Source organism: Crinia signifera, chromosome 4 (genome assembly GCF_055691185.1).
Source record: "Crinia signifera chromosome 4, ASM5569118v1, whole genome shotgun sequence".
Lineage (NCBI taxonomy): Eukaryota > Metazoa > Chordata > Amphibia > Anura > Myobatrachidae > Crinia > Crinia signifera.
In genome coordinates, this window is record NC_139220.1 from 275,593,397 (window position 1) to 275,612,717 (window position 19,321).

General features: G+C 44.3%; 2 protein-coding genes across 5 annotated transcripts in view; one reads left to right on the forward strand and one right to left on the reverse strand.

Moving 5' to 3' along the window:
* NCAPH (non-SMC condensin I complex subunit H) overlaps nucleotides 1–10,373 on the forward strand; it is a 49,187-nt gene extending 38,814 nt beyond the window's left edge. For all 4 annotated transcript variants that reach the window (XM_083184601.1, XM_083184598.1, XM_083184597.1 and 1 more), the window contains exons 9-18: nucleotides 1,609–1,799; nucleotides 2,170–2,318; nucleotides 2,393–2,496; nucleotides 5,368–5,490; nucleotides 5,567–5,668; nucleotides 5,754–5,891; nucleotides 5,981–6,091; nucleotides 9,716–9,798; nucleotides 9,879–9,954; nucleotides 10,071–10,373. In XM_083184601.1, coding sequence (XP_083040727.1) covers nucleotides 1,609–1,799; nucleotides 2,170–2,318; nucleotides 2,393–2,496; nucleotides 5,368–5,490; nucleotides 5,567–5,668; nucleotides 5,754–5,891; nucleotides 5,981–6,091; nucleotides 9,716–9,798; nucleotides 9,879–9,954; nucleotides 10,071–10,130 — 1,137 coding nt within the window. In that variant the 3' untranslated portion in view covers nucleotides 10,131–10,373. The remainder of the gene's footprint in view (nucleotides 1–1,608; nucleotides 1,800–2,169; nucleotides 2,319–2,392; nucleotides 2,497–5,367; nucleotides 5,491–5,566; nucleotides 5,669–5,753; nucleotides 5,892–5,980; nucleotides 6,092–9,715; nucleotides 9,799–9,878; nucleotides 9,955–10,070) is intronic.
* LOC146075407 (STE20-like serine/threonine-protein kinase) overlaps nucleotides 10,361–19,321 on the reverse strand; it is a 70,840-nt gene continuing 61,879 nt past the window's right edge. Inside the window, exons 17-18 of the mRNA XM_083184596.1 lie at nucleotides 10,657–10,770; nucleotides 10,361–10,566 (exon numbers count right to left, since the gene is read on the reverse strand). Coding sequence (XP_083040722.1) covers nucleotides 10,450–10,566; nucleotides 10,657–10,770 — 231 coding nt within the window. The 3' untranslated portion in view covers nucleotides 10,361–10,449. The remainder of the gene's footprint in view (nucleotides 10,567–10,656; nucleotides 10,771–19,321) is intronic.

Here is a 19,321-nt window from a genome sequence, read left to right on the forward strand (position 1 = left end):
CTTGCTACTACTGAGGCAGGGACACTGGGAGAGATGAGGAATACTTTCCCCGCTACTACTGAGGCAGGGACACTGGGAGAGATGAGGAATACTTTCCCCGCTACTACTGAGGCAGGGACACTGGGAGAGATGAGGAATACTTTCACTGCTACTACTGAGGCAGGGACACTGGGAGAGATGAGGAATACTTTCACTGCTACTACTGAGGCAGGGACACTGGGAGAGATGAGGAATACTTTCACTGCTACTACTGAGGCAGGGACACTGGGAGAGATGAGGAATACTTTCACTGCTACTACTGAGGCAGGGACACTGGGAGAGATGAGGAATACTTTCCCTGCTACTACTGAGGCAGGGACACTGGGAGAGATGAGGAATACTTTCCCTGCTACTACTGAGGCAGGGACACTGGGAGAGATGAGGAATACTTTCCCTGCTACTACTGAGGCAGGGACACTGCGAGAGATGAGGAATACTTTCCCTGCTACTACTGAGGCAGGGACACTGGGAGAGATGAGGAATACTTTCCCTGCTACTACTGAGGCAGGGACACTGCGAGAGATGAGGAATACTTTCCCTGCTACTACTGAGGCAGGGACACTGGGAGAGATGAGGAATACTTTCACTGCTACTACTGAGGCAGGGACACTGGGAGAGATGAGGAATACTTTCACTGCTACTACTGAGGCAGGGACACTGGGAGAGATGAGGAATACTTTCACTGCTACTACTGAGGCAGGGACACTGGGAGAGATGAGGAATACTTTCCCTGCTACTACTGAGGCAGGGACACTGGGAGAGATGAGGAATACTTTCCCTGCTACTACTGAGGCAGGGACACTGGGAGAGATGAGGAATACTTTCCCTGCTACTACTGAGGCAGGGACACTGCGAGAGATGAGGAATACTTTCCCTGCTACTACTGAGGCAGGGACACTGGGAGAGATGAGGAATAGAGCTTTCTACTGAGTGGAGAAGCTGCTACCTATTTTTTTTTTTTTACTGCACAAACATACCATGTAATTAGAAGTAATTACATAATATAATTACTGTAAGTATATTTAAACTACTTATAAGATAATAAAATATTAGTATAAGAACATACATAAAAGAGAAAATGGAGGCAGAGAAACGCTCACCCCCATAAAAATCAATGTAAATGTAAAAAATAAAAAGAAGGGGCGCCTGTTTGGGCTAAAAACCTTGATAAACTAGAAAGGTGGATTACCAGTTGAAAGGAGTTCTAAATTCTACCAAGTAGTAAGCATATGGTTTGACAGAGGGTGTCTCACTTGAGGGGGGATAAGGTACGGATATGTGGTAGACATACTGCAAAACGTTTTGCAGTTTATAGGCCCTTATTCAGATCTCATTGCAGTACAAATGTGTTCTCAAAATGGGCAAAACCATGTGCACTGCAGGTGGGGCAGATGTAACATGTGCAGAGAGAGTTGAATTTGGGTGGGGTATGTTGAAACTGAATTCTAAATTGCAGTGTAAAAATAATGCAGCCAGTGTTTACCCTGCACAGAAACAAAATAACTTACCCAAATCTAACTCTCTCTGCACAAACTGTATAACACTTTGTCCTCAAAACTCTTTCTGCAGTCTGTCTTCTCATTAACTGAGAAGTACAAGGAAAGCGACCATGCCTTTGATATTAACGCAGAGGTGGAAAACGATGGCCCAGAGCCCGCAGACCAGGAGATGGATGACTTTGATGCGGACGTATGTGATGGGAATGAAGATCTGGGGGAATTTCCAGAACAGCGTGAAGCTTGCAGGGCAGAGAGAAAGGGGTAACGTTTCCTCATCCATTATAGTCTCACATTATTACATACAGCTGATTATATTAAATGGCACTTTATTGTCCAGAATCAGCTTGAATCTAGCAATGTCTCTAAAGTGAATGCATGCATGTGGGATGGGATGTGGTAGTGCTAGGACACGTTCTAGGCTACTCTAGCAGAGAATTCTCTGTAAAGCAAACGGACATGGAATTTCTATACCCCGGGGCAGATGTGCCAGGTGTGATAAAGAGGAGAGAGGTAAAGTACCCGCCAATCTGCCACGTTACAGGGTTGGATTGAAATATTAAAGGTACTTTATCTCTCTCCACTTTATCTGTCATGCATATATATCTTTTGAAGTTTGATCATTTATCCCCAGGTCACAGATTACACAGATCGGGGAGGCTGACATAGGTACCATGTGCCTCCAGTTGTCCTCTTGCCCTGGAGAATACTCTTACTTCAGTCCTCGCACCATGTCCATGTGGGCAGGACCGGAACACTGGCGCTTCCGGCCTCGACAGAAAGGTAAGTGCTGATCTGTGCCCCATGCCTGGTAGTCAGCTCTGACTCAGTAAATACAGTCTCTCATTTATTCTCAGTTGAGTCTGTTGGTGACAAGCAGAAAACCAAGAAGGTGAAAAAAGTCTTTGAACTGAACTTTGAAGAGGATGTCCATTTTGAGGCTCATTTTTGTAAGACTAGGGTAAGTCACCTTGTTACTAGCAGGTTATATATATATATATACATATATATATATATATATATATATATATATATATATATATATATATATATATATATATATATATATATATATATATATATATATATATATATATAATGTCTAGTGTCCATTTGTCTCTGAAACACTGCCATTTGTTGGCAGTGCGTGAAACTACATCTCTTTCTGTGTCACATGTACAAACACAGGCAATCACAAAATAGCAGACTAGCTTTCAAATCATTTGCTTCGAGCCGGCTTACTAGTATAGTAATAAGGCCCATACACACTGGGCAATTTTCAGCTGAGAGCAGCTCAGTTTTGCCATTTGAGCTGCTTTCAGCCCAAAAGCCATTCAGCGGTAAGTGCTGATACGAGCTCCCGCATCGCCGCCGGCGTCCGCTGCTCATCTACTTGTATTACCAGCAGATGAGCGACAGGTTGGACGGCTTTCCGTAACGTCCTTCTATGGAAAGTCGTCCACCCTAGGGAAAATCGCCAAGACAGGCAAAAATTACCCAGTGTGTATCAGCGATTTTTAGCCCTGCGATTTTTACCATCATCGCTGTCCATACACGCTGGGCAAAGTCGCCCAGTGTGTTAATAGAGGATTTAGTATGTATTAACTGGGAAACAAAGTATTGAATTTTGATTTTAGCTCTCTAGATACCAGAGATCCCTGCCTGGTCACCTAGCATCACAGCTGATAATGCATTTAGTCCTGTTTTTCGTTCTGCTGTTACAAGTTCCTTTACTGATTTTAGTCCTACATTTCGGGAATCCTTGTAAACATTAAGGGGACACCAGTGTCGGATGATATTCTGGTGCTCATGAAGGTGTTTGCAGCAACTGAATTGCTCCCATGTGACAGGGTTGTATTGGTTTAGTTCAGCTTTGCATTGTATCGCCAGCACAGATGGTGTAATGCTCATCATTACTACATCCACATACTGAGGTCATGGGTTTGAATACCATCATGACCCTAATGGTGTAGGGTTTGGCCCCATGCTTGTGTGGGTTTCACCCCACAAACCAAATATATACTGGTAGGTTACTTGGCTTCCAATAAAAATGTAACCGTAACGTGAATGTGCGCGCGTGTACATGTGGTAGGAAAAATAGTTTTTAAACCAGGCAGATTATGGTGTGAAAGGACAAATATTCTCTTTAAGGCGTTGCGGAATATGTGTGCGCAATATAAATAGTACAACAATATGAATACTAACACTTTTGTAGCGGGAAACTCACCCGGGATACCATTGCCGAACATATCTGTTTCGAATCAGTAATATCTGTGATGCAACCAAATAAATTGCAGATTTCTCTGCTTGTCGAGGTTAAACTTCATGATAAAAATAACCAACTTAAGTAAAAAAAATAATAATTCAGGTTTCTATTTAAACTTTGCTCCATCCGCCAGTATCCAGTGGTAGAAACAGTTGGGTTTCAGAGTCTTCCTTTTCTAAACGCAGATTATCCTTCATTACAGCAAAGAACTGCCAGCGGAACCCCCCCGGGAGGTATTCCTTCCTTACCCATTAATGGCTATTAAGATTACTTCAGAACAGACACAGCAATTATATTGTTTTTTAGGTTAGTGTTACAGATAACAGCTCTTACGCGCATGTTATCCATACTATTACCACCTCGCTGTCTAGGGAATTACACACTTGGCTGCTCATGTAGTGAAATTACTTATTTTCATTTTCCTTGTATTGGATTTTATCTGATATAAAAGCGGGTTGGGGGGGGGGGGGGAGTACAGAAGGGAATATGATGGGGGAGGGTCCAAATTTTTCCAGTGTAATGCAGTTTCGCATATGTTGTCACTTAAAATGTGTGTTATGAGTTTATGGATGTATTATGAATGTCACACGGTAATAGTGAGGATGCACAGGTGATGTACCAGGATGCGCAGTTGATGTATTTCTGTCCAATGGGAAGCTATAATAGTGAGAGAGACCACCACACTTAGGACTGAGTGCCCTCAGAGCCACAGGCCATCCAGCAGAGGGGAGGCATTTGGGAAGATGATGCGCAAGCATGTTGGGTACAAGATTTATTTATTTAGTTACAGTTTCTTATATAGCGCAGCAGATTCCGTTGCGCTTTACAATTGGAAACAACAGTGATAAAACAAATAAGGGAATTAACAAACCGACATAGAGGTGGGAGATGCCATCAGTACAGGTTGTGAGAGGTCCCACTGATCTTATCAGAAATCAATAACTTTTATGTTGATACTAACTACACGTTCTTCCCCTTATACATTTAAGGGTTTATTTTTGTTATGTTGTACTCAAAATGATCCCACTTCTAGAGAAGATGCAGCATTTAGAAGACATTAAAGTGGACTGTTGCTAGACTGTAACCGGTACTGTACATTATTTGGGTAACTAGAAAAGGTGTCATTATCTGATCACATGACACTACCCAGCTGCACGGGGCAGGAGGTCCTCTGTTGTTTATTATGTATAGACCTGGTATACATTCTATCACCCAGCTGTGGCCTGAAAGGTCATACAGTACTCTTCAAGACATTTTGCTAGCCCTGATCTTGACAACCACAATAGACTGGTGGCTATGCATGCCCGAACATAGCCCCATTGGACGCCATCTAGTGGCCGCCGGGGCTCACAACACTTGAACTCCCCGCAAAGAGGCGAGGAGCAGTGTTCGCCTTTTTTTATATAGGATAGTTTAAGGTGAGCTCAGGGAGGACAAAAACCCTCACGTGGTGCAGAAGGGCTCACATAAATACAGTGCTCTTCATGTATGTACTAGGACAGTCTACATGAATTTAGGGGCTCGTTACGAAGACGATGACTTCTCTTACTATACCTCTCTGTGTAGGCAGCTACAACACTTGCAAAATCCACCCTTGAAAACCAGAATAAGAAGTCCACCACTCTGCCAGCTGACTTCCATTACGACCCAGACAACATTGTAAAGATGAGCTTAAGGCCAGCAGATAGGGTAAGAACTCTCTCACTCGCCCTGTCCCCTGATGCATGGCAACTGTAAATGCATTAACGCTTGTATTCTTCTCTAGATCAAGAAGACCGCTCCTAAAGACCCCGTATCTGAAGATGGTATTGGAGAGTATGACTACAACAATCCCAATGATACCTCAAACTTCTGCCCAGCCCTTCAGGTGAGGACTACAGCTTTACACAGCGCAGCCAGTAGTATGCCCAGCAAGTTCTTGTATTTGAAACAATAACCAACATGTTTTGCAGCTCGCAGACAGTGATGACGATGATGGCGGATTCATGGGAGCTGCTGACGACTACACACAGTTTCCCATACAAAATGGGTTACATGAGAGCAGCTTAAACCTTGACGGGGAACACAATCTCATTGCAGAACCACAAAAGGTGAGAAGAACAAACCAGGAGAGAGGGAAGAAATGGGGGGAGGGGATGACATGGCGCGTACCTAATTGTGTATTTGCATATTTATGCAGGTGAACAGGATAGAGATAAATTATGCTAAAATAGCCAAAAAGATGGATATGAAGCATCTGAAGACAAGCATGTGGGGACTGCTGACGGACAACGCAGACAGAGTAGAAGAGGTAAGTAAACTTGGAGGTATAAATAAGGAAACTAAGTAGCTATTCCCCACTTTTTGGGTGCCCCCATCAGTACACCTGTAGTGCCATTGTTTAGCTTTTGATGAGTTAGACATATATTTGGTGTAAAAGTGGACCTGTCAGGTCACAGCTGGGTGGTAGAATTTATAAAAGGTCTATACATAATAAACAATATAAGAGTTCTTTTTAAAGCTCATTCATCATATATAGGCCTATATGCTGACATGATTAATAACAACCTTTCCGTATATCTCTTCTATGATCCCCATGGCAGCCATGACACTGGGATATTCCCCTCCTCCTTCTAGATTAGACAGGACTTTTTTCATGGACTGTCCACGTTGGGTATAACAATCTGCTCCTCCCTCATCCCTGTGTCTTTTTCTCCTGTCTCCGTCTAGTAAGGACAGTGTAGGGCTTTGTTTTTTTTTTGAACAGGGTTACCTCTTTCCAGCAGGTGCTGGCTGGGGTGGCTACCGGGGGGAAGGAAGAGTGTAGAGGAGTGTGGCCTTTATGATTCCTGAGTCTTACAATAAAATTGTTATGTTCCTGCAACCTTTTGCCCCGCTGTGTCCTGGAACCTGGGATTGGCATGTAACTGGCTCTGCACTGACCTCATCTGAGGGTGTCCACTGCCTGTGTGCAGCTCTGTCCAGGTGTAGTGGTGTGCGGCAGGCAACGGTGGGTGGAAGTGCACAATGTCTTCGCTTACGCCTGATTTGTGGAGTCTCGTATACCAAGGAGAATGGTGGAGAAACGAGCCCTTTTTCTGAAGGTGCAACAGTTACTAGACATAAATGTGGTAGAGTTGGTTCCAGAACTTCAGCATGGAAGAGGGTTTTATTCTAACCTATTTTTTTGTGGAGAAGAGTACGGGGGGGTTTCAGAACCATCCTGGACCTGATGAGGGATTTAAACGCATTCATAATGCAGTCAAAGTTTTGGATGGAAAATATAAACTCTATACTCACCGGTATAAGGAAAAAAGATTTTCTAGTCTCCATAGACCTAAGGGATGCAATAAGTCAAGAAGACAGAAGGTTCCTAAGGTTCTCATTGAAGGGTCTTCATCTTCGATTTATTTGCCTACCGTTTGGACTCAGAACGTCATGGGTATTTACAAAGATTTTGATAACTTTGATCGCACAATTGGGGAAACAGCAGATTCTGATCTGTTCCTACTTGGATGATTTACTGGTGGCAGAGAAGTCAGTGGAAGATGTTCAATACAATGAGGCCCTTACAGAAACATGGTTTGATTATCAAATCAAGAAAAGAGCCAATTAGTACCTGCCCAGAAAATTCAATTTTTAGGGGTTCTTATAGACACATATATGTTTGCAATCACATTGTCAGACAAGAGGTGCTTGAGAATTAAGCAGTTGGCCCAGTCTCTCTTGCAACAAGAGAAGTTTTCTCTGATGTTGGCCCTTCAGCTTCTGGGAATGATGGCATCATGAATTCACATAGTTCCCTGGGTGCAGTGGAACATGAGAAGCTTACAGTGGCATCTATTACCACATGTAAGCAGCGGAAGCAATGGTCAGGTGTTGATGTACCTGAGTGGCAAGGCGAAAGAATCCTTAAAATGGTGAAGAAGCGGCTTACGAACAAGGTTCTTCAGTCTTATGAGTCCAGACTTTCTTGTACTTATGACAGATGCAAGTCTATCATAATGGGTTGCACAACTGGGAATATTTCAGAACCTGGTCCTGTGAGGAAAGTCGAAAATCATCGAACTTAAGAATTAGAGGCTGTGCAGAAAGTGATGTGTTGTCTGATGGACGAAATTCGAAACTCCAATCTACTAATGATGTCAGACAATGGGACTCTAGTCTCACACAAAAATCATCAAGGTGGAACCAAAAGCAAGATGTTGATGGCGGTATCAGAAAAGATCATGTCCTGGGTGGAGAAGATCTTCAGTCCATTTCGGCAGTATATATCCCAGGACCAGAAAATACTATCGTGGACTTCCTAAGTCGAAAGTCCGAGGGGAATGGGAGCTTGTAATTTGAGATGATTGTAGGCTGGTTCGTCAAGCCAGAAGTGGATCTAATGGCATGTTACGCCAACAGGTAGGTGAACAACTTTTACTCAAAATTCTATCATCCTCAGGCGCTAGCATTGGCAGTGCAACCTAGGCTATGTGTTTCCACCTGTTACCATGATAAGCAAAGTTCTCAAGAAGATAAAGTGGAGGTACTAGCAGTCTTTACCTTTTAGCCAAGGAGGACCTGGTTTACCAACGTACTGAAGATGTTGACTCAGGAGCCGTGGCTGTTATCCGCAAAACCAGGCCCGGTGTTCCATCAACATCCGTTGACATTCTGTCTAAGGGCACGGAGTTTGAATGGAAAACTTTGAAACATTATAATTCATCTGACCAAGTAACTGATATGTTGTTAAAGGCAAGGAAATATATTTCATCCCTGGCTTATTATAAAGTTTGGAATAAATTTATCACATGGGTTAATACTGTTCCTTTTAGGAACTGTAAATGTAAGGGTGCTGCTGCAGCAGCATAAGGGGGGATCGACTGGGCCCAGCGACGTCACTGTTGTGGGCAGTCCCGGGCTGCGGATGTCATGAAAGGGGCGTGCCCGGGCTGCGACATCTCTAAAAGGGGCGGGCCCAGCCGCCTTAGTAAAGGGGACAGGCCTGGCCCTGCCAAAGACACTGCGCTACCAGGGAAGTGCCGGGCATCGCCATCTATGGCAGCGCTGGGCTTCCCCGTGCACACCAGCGGGGACAGGCAGCAGGCTCTTTTAGCGGGAACACTAGGGTAACTTTACAGATGATTTCTCCAAGATTGACATAGCCAAAGTATTGCAGTTTCTATATGAAGGGTTCGAGTTGGGTGGTGGCTGGTCCCTGAAAAAGTCCTTTTTAATCTAGAAGGAGGACGGGAATATCCCTGTGTCATGGCTGCCATGGGATCTCTAGGAAGAAAAGGAATGATCAGTGATTATAATGCACATCTTTTTTCCTAAATCATGTTCCGGCACCTTATTCATAAATACACTTAGTCTCTGTTTAAAGCAGTGTATGGATAATAGATTTGGGTGTTCTGTCCAAAACTCAAATGGCGGTTATGCATACAAGGAACAACCGCCAGGAGAGCATTGTGCATGAAAGATCCGGGCAGAGGAACATTGTGGTCTTATAAAGAGATACTCTAAAGCAGCCCATACACGCTGCTATGAGAGCTGACCCGATGTGTGCTTTGAGGTGCGCGCTCCCGCGCACCTCATCGCACAGTACAAAAAGTATGTGCTTGCACATACGTTTTGTACCTAGTTCTCATCAAATCGCATCGCATTGCATGCACAACGTGTGCACATGCAATGCAATGCGATTTGATCCGTGCTGGAAAGCACGCCCATAAAGCAGCGTGTATGGGCTGCTTTACACATGAATTACAGTAGGTGCACAAGTAGGATCTGATTGAATATGAATAAAAGGGAGAATTGTATACGCTTTGTTTAGTGACAAGGTTTGATAAGACTTATTCCTTAAATTAAGAATTGTACATGATTAAGTTTCCATACTTTCACAGAAGATAGAAAAAAGCTAATTTCTCTATAACTATATTTATATCACTAGCAAACACCTAGAAAGGTATCGGAGACTGCAGTTGTTAAAGACGAGAGGGTTTTCAGCAGCATCACACGCGAGCTACAGAAAAGGTGAGATGACAAACACAGACATTGATAAAGGGAATTTTAGTGCTTTCTGCATGTGTTGATCCATTACTTCTGATCTACAGATTACCTACCACAATGGCACAGAACCTCTCTGTACCTCTGGCCTTTGCTTGTCTTTTGCATCTGGCTAATGAAAAGGTTAGTAAACACAACTCTTATTCCATTACCATGGCTGCTTTATTAATAATGGTGCTGTTACCTATAGTAACACGGATTACAGCATTGATGTTATAATTCTTTCCGCTCTTCTCTAGAATTTAAAACTCCAAGAAGTGGAAGATCTGTCTGATGTGTTGATAATGCAAGGAGACTGACCTGAAAACCAGAGCGAAGCTCCGCTGTCAGACACCCCGGGGGAATAAATCTGGCATTAAATAAATATGGAAATCTGAATACTTTAACGACTTTCTCCTGTCAGCATCTGGTATTGTGGATTTGCAGCAAGATGAATTTGTAAATAATGTATTTATATGAAATTTTACTTTTTTTTTTTTTTATTATACACACACATCTATAACTATTAAAAACAAAATAAAATGTCAGCCAAAATCCAAAGTGTGGGTTTAATATTTGATTACAACAAATACATTTGCGTTGAGGGGATTGTACGAGTGTTTTGGCCATATTCTGGCTTCATCGCTGGCTGTCAGGAAGGAAAAACCAGGAGGTTCTCCTGTCCGGATCATTGTATGGCTGCTTTCCAGGCTCTGAGATCTGCTGCTGTCTGAGGGTAAACTCTGTGTCCAGGTTCTGAAAGGAACGCGAGTAGCATCAGTAGAGGGAAGCATAGAGGGGCTGGCTGTTTGGGTAGTGTAAATGGGATGTACGCGGGCCAGATACCTCTTTACTAAGTCGTAGACGTTCCCGCCATTGCTCTGACTCCATACTATGCTCTGCATCCAGTCTTTGTAACTTTTTCGTCTCCTGTTCTTGCAAAATCCGCATTTTTTCTTCCTAATTTTGGAAAACAATAAGTAACGAATCAGAATAGGCAGGATAAAGGGCTAATTCGCTGAATTATATATACATTTTATAACAAAACCATGTGCACTGCAGGGGTGCAGATGTAAAATGTGCAGAGAGAGTCAGATTTGGGTGAGCTATTTTGTTTCTGTGCAGGGAAAATACTGACTGCATTATTTTTACACTGCAATATAGATCTCACTTTGAAGTAAAACCCCACCAAAATCTAACTCTCTCTGCACATTTTACATCTGCCCCCCTGCGGTGCACATGGTTTTGTCCATCTAAGAAGGAATTTGCCAGGAGTGAACCAGAATAACTCCCTATATTACAAACTGCCAATTGTCCATCAATAATTTACTATTGGTAATAGTAAAGACCGATCACACAACTTCTGGATATGTTGGAGAATGCAGAGAAAATGTAGGTGCACACTCAAGTAGTAAGAACACTGCTACTCGCAGCAATTCTAATAAACTCTTCAATTAAACATGGGGGTTACACTAAGGTTCTTAGCATCATTTTGAGCAAAAACATGGGTCGACCTACTGCTACCAGGTGACCTCATCATGAGGTCAAGAGCATGGGACCACCTGGACCAGCACATCCCTACAGCTCCAAGGCATCACATTACTAAGATGTAATGGTTTGTGTTAGAAAGTTTCACCTTATGAGTTGGAGCTGAGTGCTAGAAGTGTTACATAGGCGAGAAAGTGTTACATAAGTAAAAAGAAATGTAAGTGCTGAAAAGTGTTACATTAGGTGACAATGATGCCCCGAGCAGCCCAGACACACCAGATTCTTAATGCAGACTTGTTATATAAATGTATCTATGAGTTACCAATTATAATAGTGTATATTTCACAATGTAGACTGGTGCGGATGGAAAGATCGTAAAGTGTTTTAAATCTACTTTGTTTTGTCTACATTTACAATCTACATTTAAAGTGTTTAAATCAACATCCAATGTTTTTTGGGCCAATATTGACAACTGGTGACTTGAAGTCCCAATTAGTGTAGCACAGGCCACGCTGCTCTCAGCGCACGTTTACATGCGGAGTCCGTGTGTATGGAAAAAGTCGAAAAAAATTGTGAAATAGTTGTCGACCTTTTGCCAATGTTGACCTATTGATTTTCGACCTAGACAATGTAGATCTATCCACTGGATACCATTGATTACAGATACCAAAAGACAACTGGGAATGGTGCTAGTCCAAGTGCACACACGTTCACAATATAGGATTAGCAGAAGGTGGCAATGTCGGACTGGGGTATGAAAAGCCCACCGGAGGTTGGGGGGATGCAGATATAGGGTCCTTTGCTTTGGAAGGTTGGATAACTACTAGCGAGCACATGAACTGGGACCCATCATAAATATATATAGGAAATAATGTTAGTCCATGCACCAGATTAATAACAGCAATGCACTGTACAAAATAGTCCTGGGAGGTATAATGTAATGTAATAATGTATAATTCGAGTGCATAATTGGGCACCTACATCGGGCATTCCCAACCACGGTCCTCCATGCACACTATCAGTCAGGTTTTAGTGAAATCCATGCTTGAGCACAGGTGACTTAGGGGTAGATTTATTAAGCTTGGTGAAGTGATGAAGTGTTTGGCTTTTATCACCGGCCAATCAGCTCCTACCTGTCATTTTTCAAACCAAGCCTGTAACTTCACAGTTAGGAGCTGATTGGCCGGTCATAAAAACCAGACACTTTATCTTTTCACCGAACTTAATAAATCTGCCCCTTAATTAGTACCTGAGTGATATCTCTAAAACCTGCACTGTTGGTGTGCCTTGAGGACCGTGGTTGGGAATGCCTGCCCTAGAGGAACAGATGAGGCCCTGACCCAGTGAAGATTTCCCTTGGGGTACACTTTTGGCCATTTGCAAGGATTCTGAAGGGAGTAGTGCACACTGTTGTAGGAAAAATTTAAGTTTCTTGTCAATTTCTCATATGGAGTAGCTTTCATTTCGAAGAACAAGAATAGACTCGAGTTTCACATGAGAGTTCTCGTTATGACCGAGTATAATCAAACCTACATATGTGATGCTGCAGATACTCATCTAGCTCAAAGTAAGGCCAGTTTTTTAGCTTCTCTAATGAGCAAACCGGTTTTCAGCTGTGCTAACATAACTGCACAAGGGTTTTTCAGTCATCCATTAGTCTTCTGATGCGATTATCATACATAATGTATCCTTAGAACATGGAGTGATGGTTGCTGGAAATGGGCCTCTGTACACCTATGTAGATTTCCTTTAACCCTTCCTTGCTTGATTTATTTTATTTTTTAAATATTATCATGCTTCTTGTGTATTGTACCGACCAGAAAAAATTATGAAAAAAACCACAGGCAAAAAAATATTTATTTAAAAAAAAAAAACGCTCTGTAGCAAATTAGTCCACATCATGAAATGGTTGACTGTTTGCGTTTCAAATGTTTTATAATGAGATGTTTGGGTATGTAGCAAATTTGCAACAGTATGCAACAAAGGGTTAAAAAAAAAAAACAGACATTTGCAGCTAGTATAGTCATTTAGGTACTTGTTTCCTAGCACGGCCACACCGATTCTAATCGGGGGCATCGCAGGTAAAAAAATCTCACCGGTCGCATCGCATGCGTGGTAAAAAATCGCATGCGATGGTCCCGACGCGATGCCCCCGATTTCCCATAGGGAACAATGTTAAATGCCTCAATTTACCCAAATGAACAGGGAACAATGTTAAATGGTCCAGAAACCCCCCAAAACACCCCAGAACAGTAAAATGGCCCCCCAAAATTAGTTAACGCCACCCCACGATCAACGTGAACCCGAAGCGTGGCGAGCGGCGGCGGCGGTACGCGTCCTCCGACCTTTTCATACCCCCACTATCCACGTCGGCGTGGAGTTGAGAATAGAATAGTGTGGCGAGCGCAGCGAGCCACCGAGCCCGAAGCGTGGTGAGCGCACGCAGATACCTTCACAGTTATACGCGTCCCCTCGCGGGCTTCACAGGTGTCCGTGGCGACGCGGACACCTGTGAAGCCCGCGAGGGGACGCGTTTACCTGTGAAGGTATCCGCGTCCCCTCGCTGCGCTCGCCACGCTTCGGGCTCGCTGCGCTCGCCACACTATTCTATTCTCAACTCCACGCCGACGTGGATAGTGGGGGTATGAAAAGGTCGGAGGACGCGTACCGCCGCCGCTCGCCACGCTTCGGGTTCACGTTGATCGTGGGGTGGCGTTAACTAATTTTGGGGGGCCATTTCACTGTTCTGGGGTGTTTTTGGGGGTTTCTGGACCATTTAACATTGTTCCCTGTTGATTTGGGTAAATTGAGCCATTTAACATTGTTCCCTATGGGAAATCGGGGCCATTGCGTCGGGACCATTTAATGCTTATTTAGCCGCATGCGACGCGACCGACGCAATTTTTTTACTTTTCTATGCATTTCAATGGGAAATCGGGTCCATCGCGTCGGGGGCCATCGCATACCACTATTAAGGGCACAAGATCAATGCGATTGTGGCCGTGCTAGGAAACAAGTACCGTCATTTACAACATTAAAAATTTATATAGAGTGTATTTCTGGTTAATGTTATCTTCATTGGAAAAAAAAAGTTTTTCTTTCAAAAATAAGGACCTTTCTAAGTGACCCCACACTTTTGAGCGATAGTGTATAGAAATACAGCATTTGTTACAAGCCTGGATATTAGAGATACCACGGCCTCCTTGAAGAGGAAGCTTTGCCATGGAAGAGTTCTTGGTACTTGTGTAGTTTCACGGCACCATGTTCCATGTTTACTCTTCCCCAGTAGTCTGTTTACATTAATGGTGTGTACACACGGGCTGATATGGCTTCCGATGTTGACGATATAGTCAACATCGGAAGCCATATCGCATAGAGATTGTAGGTGTTTTTAGGGCTTGCGAGCCCGATTACTTGCCGAGTCGCGCTCCAATTTCAGTGAAAATCAGAGCAGATATAGTGAGGGCTGGCACTCTTCCTATGTAGTGGGACTCGCAAGGTGATCTTATGCATCGCATACGCATGCGACACAATCACCTTGCGAGTTCCCGGGACCCCCTCCCTCTCTTAAAAGACAAGACAACACCCCCCCCCCCGGGGAGCTGGCAGGGGGGTCCGTGTGGCACGGGGGTACCTGCGGTCAGGGAGAGCCTGGCGCCAGAGTATGTGGCGCTGAGTATGATGTTGCCGGGTCCCTGCAGTGAAGTGTAAATGACGAGCTATCTCCGGCGGCGCGGGAAGCGCTTTTAACTTTGAAAACTAGGTGGGAGAATAAAATAGTGTACCGAGCGCAGCGAGGCACCGTGCCCAAGGCATGTCAAGTGCAGCGAGCCATGCGAGGGGACACGGTGCCATGTTGACTTTATCGACTTTTTCACTGTCGACCTAACCCATGTCCCCCTAATGACCCTGTCGACCTCACCCATGTCGATCTAAATGCGTGTCAACCTAACGATTGACGACCTAAATGCTGTAGACCAAATGATCCCATTCCGTTAATAGTTTGTCCTCCCCACCAATGTTTCAGCATGCATGCTTCGTAGGCCACTGGCCACCAATGTTTGTAGTATGCACCCCCTGCCCACCAATGTAGCATTGTAGCAATGGTTTTGGCTGTGTTTCCGTCATTCTCAATCCAGCATAACAAAATGCCGGATTGAGGCAGGGAGGACGGCACAGTGTGAGCAGCAGCAGCTTACACAGCGCTGTCCTCCTGTACATTGCAGCCTGCACTCTCACGCCGCTGCCCGCACCCTCCCACCAACTCCTGTACATCCGCCGCCGAGGCGGGTGAGAGAAAATAAATCCAGGCAAATGGGCAGCAGTTCTGACAAGCAGACCTGCAGAGTTCAAATGCACTATTTCTGCATTGAGAAATGCTTTTATTTAGCTAGAAATAGACACACCCCCTCTGCAAGTAAAGAACACCCTTTATTCAAATATACAGATAGAAAAAATCGCATAGTGCACATCTCATAGCACATCTCAAAGCACAAAAGTGAAAATCTCAAGCTGATCTGAAATGAGTAGAGGAAGCAAAAATCGGATGAAACATCGAATCGCACGGCACATCTCACCGTGTGTACACACACAACTTTTGCGCTGTAGTAGCGTCTCATTCACAAACTGCGTCTGTACCTGCTAACAGCATCTCGTTGGCCGCAGCAAGAGGTTGCGTCCCAGTAACAGTAGTACTCAGAATTAGCGTTAGAAATAGCGTCTATTTCACCTGAGTCACAAACAGAGCACAGTTCATTGTGGTACTATTAACAAAGGGGGTGTGGAAAGTGTGTTTGTGACTGTGACGCAACTGTGACTGGGACTCAAATTCTGACTGCGGCAAACTACACGCAGTTTGCGAGTACAGTCGCTGTTTGTGACTGACGCTACTGCAGCGCAAAAAAACCCCCGCTATTTCACTGATAACATAGCTTAGAACAGTTACACAGATTAAGCACAGAGTGAGCGAGTGCTAGCCTAATACAGTGGGCAGTATTCAATGAGGATAATTTGCCCTGTTTCACGGAGAATTTGTGCTATTTTCGCGTTGGAAGGTGATTTTTTTGGGGTCAGAAAGCGAATCACCCTATTCAACGTGCACTTCTCACCGTCTTTCTAAGTGATTTTTGCCGTGTGTCGCCATGTAGCAAATCACCATCTTTTCATGGAGAAGTGGAAAGTGAATTTTTAAAATAAAGTTGTTGTTGTTGTTTTACATTTGGTGTAAAAAAATCAGGAATTTTATTATGTGAAGGGGCATGCTATTTTTATTCATGTGCTTATAGCACATGAATATATATTTAATTTAAAAAAACATATTTTTCTTTTACACATAGCAGCCAGCAGGGGGCCGGGAGCAGGGAGCCGCTCATTACATATTCATATATTCACTGCTCCCGATCATTACATATGCACGATCGGGAGCAGTGCATATTTGGTCCCCTGCTGGCTCTCCCGGGGGGCAGCTTGTGCTGCCTGGCTCCCGGGGAGCCCACCTCCCCCCCACATCCGTTCTGGGGCAGGCAGGGAGACTTCCATCTCCCTGCCTGCCGCCGTCCTCAGGCTCCCTGCGGCGGTTCACACTCGCCGTCAGGGGCAGCGAGCCCCTGCCTCATTGAATACGGAGATAGCAGTGGGACAGCGAGGCTCCGGAACACGGAGACTGTGCAGCGAATCCTAAACAGGATTCGCTGCATGCCGAGAATATTTTCATTGAATACTGCCCTCTGAAGGAGTCTGGAGACCAGCAATCAGACTCAGGACGTGGACTCTGTCAGGCTGCCAATTTTCTAAGAAACTGTAAACACAGCTGTCTGGATTAATAAACAAACAGTGGCGCCGGGAAACTACACAAGCACCGAGTTCTTTTCCCTAGCCACCAAAAAAATTGAAAATAGATTACAACACATTTTACAGTGAAGAAGGTTCTAACAGAACTCTCAAAAGTGAAAGTGGATAAATCAGTGAGGCCATATGTAATACATCCAAGGATACGTAAAGAGCATACAGGGTTTCTGGTAGCACCATTAACAGATTTATTCAACCAGTCACAAGGTACAGGAGTTATTCCAGAGGACTGGAATAGGGTAAACGTACCACTGCACAAAAGTCATAAAACGTAAACAACTACTGACCAGTGAATCTCACATAAGGGGTAAGGAAATTGATGGAAACACATTTATAAGAAAGAGTTGTAGATTATCTCAAATACAGACCATTTACAAGATCCCAAACAGCATGTATTTACTCTGGGTAGATCATGCCAAACAAACCTTATTGACTTTTATGGACTGGGTGACAAAAGTAATAGATAAAGGAGGGGCCATAGATATATTTTATCTAGACTTTAGTAAAGCGCCCCATCCACTAGGCAGACATATCTGAAGCTACAAATGTCTTCAGATTTCCCTTGAACTCTCCCAGGAATCTGATCTGGGCTAATTTTTCACTCTATTCACTCATTCTATGTTAAACCCCTGACCGCTTCAGATCAGATGGAATTTTGGTGCAGCACCATGGATCTGAGACTGACAAAAAGAGGCCAAATCTGACTAGTCGATGGGGGCCTTTAGCCTTTTGACACTATCACACATAGCAGGCTGCATGGGAATGGATAGTAAACAGTCGTAGTAAATGGAGTGCATCCACAGGAGGGTAATGTTACGAGTGGAGTGCCCCAGGAATCTCTACTTTGACCAGTGCTTTTTAATACCTTTATTTTTTGATATTGCAAATGGTATTGAAGAGAAAGTATGCGTTATTGCGGCTGACACAAAGGTATGCAACAGGCTAGACACACCAGGAGGGGTAAAACAAATAGTTGATGATATAGGTAGGGGGGAATGCGCGCCAAAACGCCAGGTCTCCCCGCTGCAGCAGGGACTTGGTCCCTTCCCTCACTCTGCTGTTGGTGCCTTTTTTCAGCTGCACAGCGCGGAACGGAGAAAGGGATTTATTCCTGGTGGCAGAGTTATTGGATTCTCACAGGCGACACCATCCCCAGTGACCTGGAGGGTCCTGCAGCAGACAGATAAGTATATATTGACTTGTGTACTGACGCCTGGCTTATTTTACACTGTGTTTATTTAACATGACAGAAAGGTGTGGTACTGCTGCTTTTGGGGAGGGAGTGTCAACCAGGGCGCAAAACGGCAAATTTTGCGGTCTAAATTTAACCAATGAACAGATAGACCAAGGGGATATTTGCCTCTTATGTGAGTCTGTACCCAGAGGAGCGCAAGCCCAGAGGGCTGAGCAACCAGAGCCTGGGTGGGCTGTGTCTTTGGGAAAGTCTGTGTCTGCCTTTAGTGCAGCTCTTACAGGCAAAGGGATGAACTGGTGAAATCTCCCAGACCATTGTCATCTTCCCAGTTGTCTGTGGGTTCTATGGGTTCTATCCCACCATCTCAGGGGGATACTGCCTTTCTTCAGGTAAGAAACTGCCTTGGGGGTACAGAGATTAAACAGTACTCTAAAGCCCCGTACACACGGGGGAGATATATTGCTCAGCCATATATTGCTGAGCAATATATGGCTCAGTTTCTCCTTTTCATCAGCGACAGAGATGGTCGCTGATGAAAAAGAAACTGCCGGGGGAGCCCGGCAGTGGAAATCAGCTGGTCGCAGGAGCATGTTCCTGTGACCAGCGATCACTACAGGGGTAAAAACGGGAGTGGACACCCGGCGATATATCGCCAGTGCACACTCCCATCGTGGGCAATATGGTTGCTTAGCGACCATATTTCCAGCGATATTGTACAAAATCGCCCCCGTGTGTACGCACCTTTAGGCAGGCATTCCCAACCACGTCCTCAAGGCACACAAACAGTGCAGGTTTTGTAGATATCCAGGCTTGAGCACAGCTGACTTAATTAGTATCTGAGGGATTCTGATTAAACCATCTGTGCTGAAGCCTGGATATCACTAAAACCTGCACTGTTGGTGTGCCTTGAGGGCCATGGTTGGGAATGCCTGCTCTAAGGGAACAGTTTAAGGACACTGTGGGTTCACCTAAGTTGTCATT